The sequence below is a fragment of the Cydia fagiglandana genome, chromosome 8 (assembly GCF_963556715.1).
Source record: "Cydia fagiglandana chromosome 8, ilCydFagi1.1, whole genome shotgun sequence".
Lineage (NCBI taxonomy): Eukaryota > Metazoa > Arthropoda > Insecta > Lepidoptera > Tortricidae > Cydia > Cydia fagiglandana.
Genome location: NC_085939.1, coordinates 128,686 through 138,631, shown reverse-complemented (window position 1 = coordinate 138,631; position 9,946 = coordinate 128,686). Strand labels below are relative to the sequence as shown.

Sequence of the window (9,946 nt, the reverse complement as noted above, 5' to 3'; positions counted from 1 at the left end):
AGTACCCACACTAGAAACAGATTTCCAAACTTTAAAAATAAAAGATATATACTTAGATTATTTATTTGCCAAATTTTGGACAGTAATATTGATTTAAATGCGTAAGTACATTTTACTTGAAGAAGCATGCAAATTTTCCTTATTAGCCAGGCACTAAATATGTATAATTAAGTATGTGTATACAAACTTCAGCTGTTGGTAAGTTAGAAAATAATAACACCATCGGAATACATAGTGTATTATGTATTTTATTTCTACCTAAGATTTACAACAATTATAATCATCACATAAAATTAATTATTAATTAACTATAAATACTTTACTACAACTAGAAAATTCTTACTTAAAAATGCGTTTCATGTGTGTATGTGTGTGTGTGTGTGTGTGTGTGTGTGTGTGTGTGTGTGTGTGTGTGGTGAGGTGACAGTCCATTTCCAACGACAGCTGCACTACTGTTCATTTACTGTAGAAATTGACAATGACAGCCACATGACAGCGACGCGTTCAGTACTAGTAGTGCAGCTGCGGTTAGAAATGGAATGTTACCATAACGGTAATAATAAACAACGCGTCACTCAGCGTCACTTTACAAAACGCGAGAGTTTAAAGTGTTATATGTGCTATAAATAATATAAATAAAATGAAATGAAATGAAAATAAATACCTACAAGTATGTACCTAAGTAAGAACTCATTGAGTTAAAAAAATCCCAGATCTATTACAAATAATGATGTTGATCCCAAGATTCCAAGGTACAATCTTACTCCCTATTACTTAGTGTGTACTACTGGTTATTTTCGCCTTCACATCCCTGCTTGGTCTTCACCGTCGCCTTCCCAGTCTTACCTGTAAAAGTTTTAGATATACCGATTAACCTTTGTTGGATTACATTATAGGCAATTGTATTGTGATTTAATAAACGGTGGGCAGTAGTGGGCGGAGTATATAAATAGCATACAAAACTGCATACAAATTAGAAGACAGTCGTTTATTCCAGATGATGTAGAATAATAGTGTCACGTTACCTACATAAGTATTTCGAGTTCAATAATTAGTAACCCAGTTCTATGTCTGTCTCATCTGTAGCTTATATGATGATAGTGATGTAAAGACATTACCTACCACAAAAATAATTAAAAAAACAACTCACTTCCTCCTATCGCCATCTTTATAAGTGTAGAGAAAGGAGAATCTACCAGCACTGTCGCTACAAAAGCGACTATAAACGCCGTCACGAAGTCAGCTAGGAATCGGTAGAACTGAAACAAAAAGTGCGAGTGTGTCAACTCAGCTCCACCGACTGGACTTCTTACGAACGATTATAATAAAATACAATGTTAGGATGCCGCGTGAATAATCGAAGAATCCGATACATTATAGACCCAAAGTAAGCGGGCTCTATCTCAATTACGGTTATATGCTACAGATATTTAATAAAATTAACTAGCCATAAAAATATGACGTGTTTATTGGACAGCCCCTTAGAGTGTTAAGTGCAAGTTCATACATTTGCTACTTGCGTTTTATGTCAAATACTCGTATTAAACACTATAATCAATGTGTTCACAGTCGTATTAAACACTAATCAATGTGTTCAGGTCCTTAAACCCAAATAAGCAGCGATCAAAATCAAACATACTAAGATGTTATTTTTTTCTCAATTAAAAAGGTCAGTGCAAAAAACCATAAATAATTTCTACACTATTCTTACTGCCTATTCTGTACCATAAGTTTGTGTTTTGTACAATAAAGAGTTTATACATACATACTATTCGTATTCTAATTTCAGATCCATCTATGTTTTTTTATTTAGAACTTATATATGTCGTAGTCAGATCGTATAATCCGCCGTATTACATTACGGCTAGCCGTTTTCAAAAACGGGGGCGTTTTGAAATGCGGCGGTTCGACGATTAGCCGGATTGTCACTGCGATACGTTCTTCAATAAGGCGGCCCACGTTTAGCCGCATCGTACATTGTAGAGTGACCAGTTCTTTCGGTCGCCTACGTAACCGGAGTTTGACAATGTTTGCAATTTAATTTATTTCTACCATGGTCCCACCGCACTACATGTGTTTCTTTTCCAAAACATTTCCTTCACAACTTAAATAGACGGAGCCCCGCAAGCGGGGCTCCTATTTCTGGGCGGTTTGCCCTTCGGGCATCTGAAGTTACCTAACGAACCTAACCTAATTACCTACCTACGCTTTTTTCCCCAAAGTGTAATGTTTTCACGGACGTCTCACTTAATCAATAGGTAGGTAGGTTAGGTTCGTTAGGTAGCTTCAGATGCCCGAAGGGCAAACCGCTCAGAAATAGGAGCCCCGCGAAGCGGGGCTCCGTCTAGTTAAGTTGCGAAGGAAATTTTTTTTTGAAAAGAAACAGTCCGACAAACTCCAGATTTGATGGACACCCCAGCGTTTGTCAGGCAGCGCCACGAGTGTAAAAAATGTGAACTAAAAACTGTCAAAGCGGCGGCTAATGACTCGCTGTATTACATTACGGCTAGCCGTGTTGAAGAACGTATGGCGCCGAATACATTCCGGCGGATTCTTATTCAGCCGCATTCAATACGGCTAATCGTTAAACCGCCGCATTTCAAAACGCCCCTGTTTTTGAAAACGGCTAGCCGTAATGTAATACGGCGGATTATACGATCCGACTGCGACATATACACCGTAATTTTTTCAGGTACCTTCTTACTAAAACTGTAGCTGCCATGCAAAATTAATCTTAGGGAATCTTCCCTAAAAATTAAAGTTAAAAATATTAAGTAATTGATTTCACTTAAGAAAATTAAAAGTTTTAAAAAGTACGAAATATAATTAAAAACTTACATAGCGTTCGACGGAGAAGTGACTCGTCGACACAGAAGTAGTATTGACAATAACCATTAAGGAGTAGTGGAAAATGTACATCGCGTAGGAAAGCCGAGAGGGGAGCTTCCACATACGGAGCGACAGGAACCAGTTGACAGGACCTGCGTAGTACCAACCGAGATTGGATTAATAAATAATATGGACTATATACCTACTATGGAAAATCATTACTTACATGCCCACAAGCTGTTAACTATTGCCCACAGGGGAGAAAAATATACATTTCGCGCGAACACTCTAGTTTTCTCTCCTGTGGGCAATAGTTAACAGCTTGTGGGCATGTAAGTAATGATTTTATCATAGTTCTCTAAATAAAAGGAGGACCTTTTCACGTGGATAAGGGTTAAATAAGAAAATTAACTTTTATAGCCTTAATTCTTGTGTATGTCTACAGGAAAGACGTAACACAGTTTGACAGTCTGTTTGACCCATACCCTCTTTGTGCTAGCCAGTTGGCGCCACTGTTGACTAAGGTCACTATTATTGTGGCCGCGACAATTTTTTTATTTCAATTCGTTATACGAAGAAACAAAACTTTAATGGCCTCCTACTTATATAAGTAGGTATTTATATGTGTATATTATACAGGATGGCCCATTTAGATCGGTCAGTATGGGAAAATCTGAAACTATTAGACATACGACGATCTCTTCTTAGGAACCATGTCATCGATATTAGTAACAAGAAAAACTGCATTCATACATTTACAACCAAAAACAATTTTGACCGAAATAATGAATTTGACTTTCGGAATGTTATTTCATCTGTTTTGTAAGTAGGGTTACCAGATGACAGGAATTTTAACCTTTTGTCAGAAATGAGGACGGAACACGAAAATGTCAGGATTTTTTTGAATTGATAGACTTTTTTATAAACCTTTTTATTTACTTAAATTAATCCAAAAACAATGTAAAAAAACCGGGCAAGTGCGAGTCGGACTCGCGCACGAAGGGTTCCGTACCATAAAGCAAAAAAAAAATGTAAAAAGAAAACGGTCACCCATCCAAGTACTGACCACGCCCGACGTTGCTTAACTTTGGTCAAAAATCACGTTTGTTGTATGGGAGCCCCACTTAAATCTTTATTTTATTCTGTTTTTAGTATTTGTTGTTATAGCGGCAACAGAAATACATCATCTGTGAAAATTTCAACTGTCTAGCTATCACGGTTCGTGAGATACAGCCTGGTGACAGACAGACGGACGGACAGCGAAGTCTTAGTAATAGGGTCCCGTTTTACCCTTTGGGTACGGAACCCTAAAAATAATAAATGAGATCCACTCACCTTATCAATAACTTCGTAATTATTCATTAACAAATCTTTACTCAAGCATACATACATAGATGTTTTAGAAATCGAATTGACTCGTACCGCTTTGACGGCTAGACACCCCCCCCCCCCCCCCCCCCGTCATCGCCAAAAATATGAATGTCAGGAAAAATATTCGGAAATCAACCAACCTCCATAACCGTGTGTACACGCAAATATCACCCAGCCAACACAAACAGCCCACCCGGGCCTGGCGAAGGAGTTGATGATGCCGTCCCAGAAGGGGCTGTCCCAGTCCATCTGCAGGACGGGGTACGAGGAGTAGATGATGCCGGCGGAGACCACGAAGGCGCAGAACCAGCATAATGCTACAAACCACTAAAAGATGGTAAGGAGTGGTAAGTTCATAATTTTAATGAGTAGGTAACTGTAATTAAGTACATAACATATTGTGATCAAATGCTATATTTACGTACTTTTAAATGGGCAATGTAGCCTTACCACTACTGCCTTACTTAGCAGTGTAAAACTGACATAATATTCGGTAACGTCTGATGCGTACCTATGTAATATTACGTTATGACATTCAAATAATAATTACATATGTATTTGTTTCTTCAGGAGAAACCAGAATATGTCATCTTCATCTACTTTCAAAGGAGTCAAATTATTTCTGAATTCACTTATAAGCTGGTAAAGTTTACCTATGTTGCTAACTTTTATTTGATTTATAAACAAATTGTATATTTTCTTACTCTAGCCATGTGGACTTGTTTGCTTTTATACATATTAAGAAGATAGCCAAACAACATGCCAACGAAGAAGGGCGAGCATCTGGTCAGTGTGTTGTGATAGTAGTACCGCAGGTAGTGGTTGGCATCTTCTCGCGTTCGACTGAAAACACAACGTTTCATAAAAATGTCATCTAGGTTCGATTACTCAAAGTTGTACAATGGGAGTTGCTAATAGCGCCATCTTTATTGTATACCGTGTTTAAAGAGGTGATTTTATATCGATAATTGCACTCATCTGTCTGACGCTTGAATTATACATCAAAATGATGGTAATGTTATTGCAAATACAATGGTATAGGGTTGCCTGCGAAAATACGGTAAAAATAAGGGTTGCCAGGCTTTTAATTAAAATAAGAAGGGAAGACTTTTAGCGATAACTCATTTTAAACGGCTTATTGATTTGATTGAGTTTTTTAAGCACTAATTTCATGATTTTTTTTTCATAATTTTTGGACAGATGGTTCAAAAGTTAGAAGGAAAACCCTTTTTTTTCTTTCTAAACGATTATTTCCGAAATGATTCACTTTATCAAGAAATGTTGTTTTAAAGATCCCTATTTATTTTGAAAGACCGATCCAACGACATCCCACACTATAAAGTTGAAACGATAAAAAAATTGTCACAGACATTTTGTTTCTTTCAAAACGATTATTTCCGAAAATATTCACTTTATCAAAAAATGTTCTTCTAAAACCCCTATTCATTTTGAAAGACCTTTCCAACAACATCCCACACCATAGGGTTGACACGAAAAAAAATCCTCACGTTACATTTTGTTTCTTTTATATTTATTCACTTTATCAAAAAAAGGTAAAAAAAGGAAGGGATTTTTTTAAACTCATATCAAATTACATCTTACAACATAGGTATCAAATGAAAAAAAAGAATAAAAATGTATGTGACCATTTTTTTCGCTTCAACCCTATTAGTGTGACATGTCGTTGGGTTGGATAGGTTTTTAAAAATAAATAAGTTTGATTATAAAAGGCGCCCAGAAAAAGCCGCCCTGAAAGAAGGCCTTTTCTTTAGTGTGTATGATATCTATTTCAATTTATAACTATAACTTACGTCGGTACAAACGATGCGGTCTGGAACTTGTTTAAATAGTTATACGTTGTCGACACCACCATGACAACCAGTATGACGAGAGATAGTGCAATCCATGCCGATCTTCTTCTGCCGAGCATCCAGAATAATATTAGAGGTGAGAGTATATGCAGCTGCATGTCGACAGCGAGGTACCAACTAGGGCCAATACACTGAAATATAAACCTTTCTTAATAAATTACAACTACCTACTGGGCCATATTTTTCTTTTATCGATTTTATTTTTTGACAGATTTTGATAAATATCGGCAGGTTTGAAGAGCTTCACGTTTAATAGCTCCGTTTGGATTATTTGCTCAGAATGGTAACTACAAAACCCTACACTGAGCATGGCCCGACATGCTCTTGGCCGATTATTGAACCTACTTTCTTTACCTACCCTACTCCGGCTATATGTTTGTTATTGTAAAGCTACTTACCCGTGTATCCACCAAATAGTTCTGCACATAGGTGAGGGTGGCCCACCAGTACGCCCTGCACCGTTCCACTTTATCAACGACGATGTGCCACTCCGGCCCGTCGGAGAGGTGGTTGAACAACGACGCTTGGAGAAACACGGCGGTGGCCAAAATGGGAAACATCCGCAATAAACGGTGAAGATAGAACAGATGGATGTTTTTAAAGAGACCCTCTGAAACAAATGAAATTCATGGCTATAGCTGGGTATAGTCACTACGCTGATATTTACAATTAGAAAGAGTAATTTGACATTAACGGGTGTAAGTTTTTTTTTAACACGGATTGACTCTATTTTCGAATTTAAACTGTTGTGAGACATACTAACATATCGCATAAACATATCGCGCGAGTAACTAAAAACAAGTGAGTCTAAACCGTAAAATTATTCAATGCCTCTATTTTGTCAAATATGAGAAAATTCTAGGTGTAACAAACAAGCAAATTCATTTCTAAAATGGTACCTACGTGGTGTAATAACTAGGTACTATTACCCACTGTGGCCCTATTTTATAAAGCTACAAGTTTCAATTTACAAGCGGAAGTCTCGTTCTAACAAATAGGATTAGAGACTTCCGCTTGTAAATTGTAACTTATTGTAGCTTTATAAAATAGGCCACTGATGTCCCGAATATATTTTCTTGAATCGATCTGGAATAACTTTGCCCGCAAAAGAGTTACAAGATGGAGGCAGAAAGTGGCTTTTGTTAGAAATACATTTCTTAATATACCTATTTAATAGGTCTAAATTACTAAGCTCTCCATCTAGTATTTCTAATAATATGACCCACATCAGTTAGGCACAAAAGGACACAAAAATGATATTTAATTTATCCGACTTAAAAATAAAACAATATGATGTTTACATTACATATTTATTACATATATGAATCATGGAGGAGCAAGAGTTTTCTGACATGTTGGTTCCGTTCAAAGCAACCCGTTTTATTTCGCCATATTTGTCTGTCTGTCTAGTTGATGTTGAATAAATAATGTACATATTACATAATACTAACTTGGAGTTATCTTCCCAACAGAGGTATACACAATCAGCAGTCCGCTCAGCAAGAAGAAGGTGTCCACTGAGATGGGAGACGCCACAACCCAGAGTGCCGAGAATGAATGCATCCACTGTAACGAACCAAAGTGCCGAGAATGAATGCATCCACTGCAAATAAGCTCCGTTCAAAACTGATCATTATACAAACGAAATAGGCGTTTTAAAGTAAAATCAAATTTGTGCTGGCTTGCTTGCGCATTCTTTTGTAATTGCATATTAGGTGGTCTTTTAGGACCCTTCAAGAGCGTAAAAATACATACGAGTATATAAACAATAAGCATAAAGTAATATATATTATTTTATATATTTTGAAAAACAAACCGTGAACATTTCTTGGCGATTAAAAAAGTGTCCTCTCCCATTGGTAGCATACGTGTGGCCTATGATGACCCACATCATGGATATGGATCTGATTCCATCCAGGCTCTCTAAAGTTCCAGGCACAGAGTTGAATGTGAGCAACCGGCGAGTATTCGTATAGACAGAGAACGATTTTACAAGAGTATTGGCTTTTTTTGAACCTGAAAGTTTAACGAATGGACGCTCGAATTATGTGTTAAATAATATACAGACAGCGGATAGGAAGATACTCAAATGTGAATTAAAATGGTTGCCATTGCATAGGTACGAGTAGGTATACCTACTTATAGTTACTGAAATGGAAATCACATATTGACTTAAATACGTACCTTCCTTACATATCGCGGTAAAATATAAGTCGTAGAATGTCGAAAGGACAGTAATAAGGATTATGAAGCCAAATACTCCCCTGAAATAGAATAAAAACATAATTTAGAAATAATAACGCGAGCTCCTGAGTGCAATTTTTTTGTAACTACATATTCCAAATTCAAAAACAAAACAAATTGTTCTGGGTCTCAACCCGAGGTCTCAACAGGCAAGGCAAATAGAGTTAGACCAAGAAAAGTCTGCAGCGATTTTGATAGCCCACGCTAGTGGTGTTAGTTATTTTAAACCTCAATCATCTATGGAATTATGAATGGTTATAATTTTTACTAAAATAATTTCTTTAATATTTTGACTACTTACATAGCAGCATAATCAACAGGTGCAAACGGTTTATCATTCCTCAGTCTGCAATACTCTTCCGTGAGTTGTAAACCCACGCTAGTGGTGTTGATAAACACAGTGTCGAGGAACTGCCTGGGTGTGCACGCTTTAGGAAGACATACTGCCAGTCTGAAGACTTCATTAGCCATCGGGCTGTCTTCTGTTATCCTGTGGATTAAGGGCTGCTTATTCTAACGTATTCATGAAAATTAATATGAATCAGTTCATAAACGATGATTGACGTGTCATATGTAAAAATTTACTTACCTCATAAAATCCATATCATCAGGTCCAGTCATACGACTGTACTTTGCTGCTTCCGTTCGTACCTTTTGCAGATTTCTGAACATGTCACTATGTGGTCTTGTGACTGAAAAAAGTTGTTGCCACGGAAGCTTGGGCCAGTCCCCGGACCTCTCGGAACCTTCTGGCCATTCTGGCAACACTGGTAAGTTTAACTCATCTTGAACCATTGGAACATTGATCATACAGTACTTGCCCTCTATGTCCGAGGCCTCAAAGTTTTCACTGATTGCTAGACACTGCTGGTAGTATCCGAGGTCTACAAAGTTTCCTTGTAAAATGCCTCTCGGAAGTCTAATGCCTGCATCAAGAACTATAAAACACAAAATAAAATAAATAAATAAACCGGTAACTTACTAAAGCTCTATTTTATAATAGATAATTCAGATATTAATTAAGCAAGTTACTTAAATTATTTGAAGGTTAAAAGTCTAATTTGAGTTTATGATAAAAGCATACTTACATTCAGCGGTCAGCATTGTATTGTTAGTTATTAAGTAACTCAATTGCGCTTCACATAGCTCTTCATCTAATACACTCTCATACAATTCCGTATCAAACACATGACGAGGTGCTTCGAATTCAAAAAACGCTCCTACTGAACACAAACAGATGACGAAAATAATTAGAGAAATTAATTTCGCCATTTTTGGGAACCAATACAACCACACATTGATGAATTGGGCTTACTTATAAATACCTTCTACGCTATTTGCGGTGTAGGTACTGTAGGTACTTATGGTGATTAAGAGATAATTTTCAATAGTAGGTATTGATAAAAGTAATATTTTTAGAAAGGTTCCGTAAGGTAATGAATTAAACCTTTGATATTTTCTTGTGCTTGAGATAAAATCTAAATATGCATGTTCCTAAAATGCAACAAATGTTCCTTTTCAATCGAATATTAAAATAATTAATAAGGTAGGTCTAGGTACATACCTAATTGAGAGACTCGCTATGTGGCTGGGTCAAGGGCCAGATGCAGAAGGCCTCAGGCCAGATGCAG

The 9,946-nt window shown here is 36.9% G+C and overlaps 1 protein-coding gene across 1 annotated transcript; it reads right to left on the bottom strand.

Annotated features, from left to right (window-relative positions):
• Positions 1-680: 680 nt before the first annotated feature.
• LOC134666889 (nose resistant to fluoxetine protein 6-like) lies at positions 681-9,600 on the bottom strand. The gene is made up of 13 exons (XM_063524194.1): positions 9,404-9,600; positions 8,905-9,253; positions 8,617-8,805; positions 8,256-8,335; positions 7,888-8,087; positions 7,523-7,637; positions 6,470-6,681; positions 6,012-6,202; positions 4,905-5,043; positions 4,341-4,527; positions 2,839-2,981; positions 1,151-1,259; positions 681-846 (listed from the first exon to the last, which is right to left on the bottom strand). Exons 1-13 carry the CDS (start codon positions 9,585-9,587, stop codon positions 785-787), a joined length of 2,160 nt encoding a protein of 719 aa, XP_063380264.1. The 5' UTR covers positions 9,588-9,600; the 3' UTR covers positions 681-784.
• Positions 9,601-9,946: the final 346 nt, after the last annotated feature.

Bases quoted from the DNA above. Each gene is read 5' to 3' on its own strand.
- LOC134666889 (XM_063524194.1), bottom strand. From the start codon at position 9,587: ATGGCGAAATTAATTTCTCTAATTATTTTCGTCATCTGTTTGTGTTCA. The intron at 2,982-4,340 runs GTTGGTTGATTT...GGTACTACGCAG, and splicing joins GTGTACACACGGTTATGGAG to GTCCTGTCAACTGGTTCCTG. The intron at 1,260-2,838 runs GTAAGTTTTTAA...TTTTTGTTTCAG, and splicing joins ACTTCTCCGTCGAACGCTAT to TTCTACCGATTCCTAGCTGA.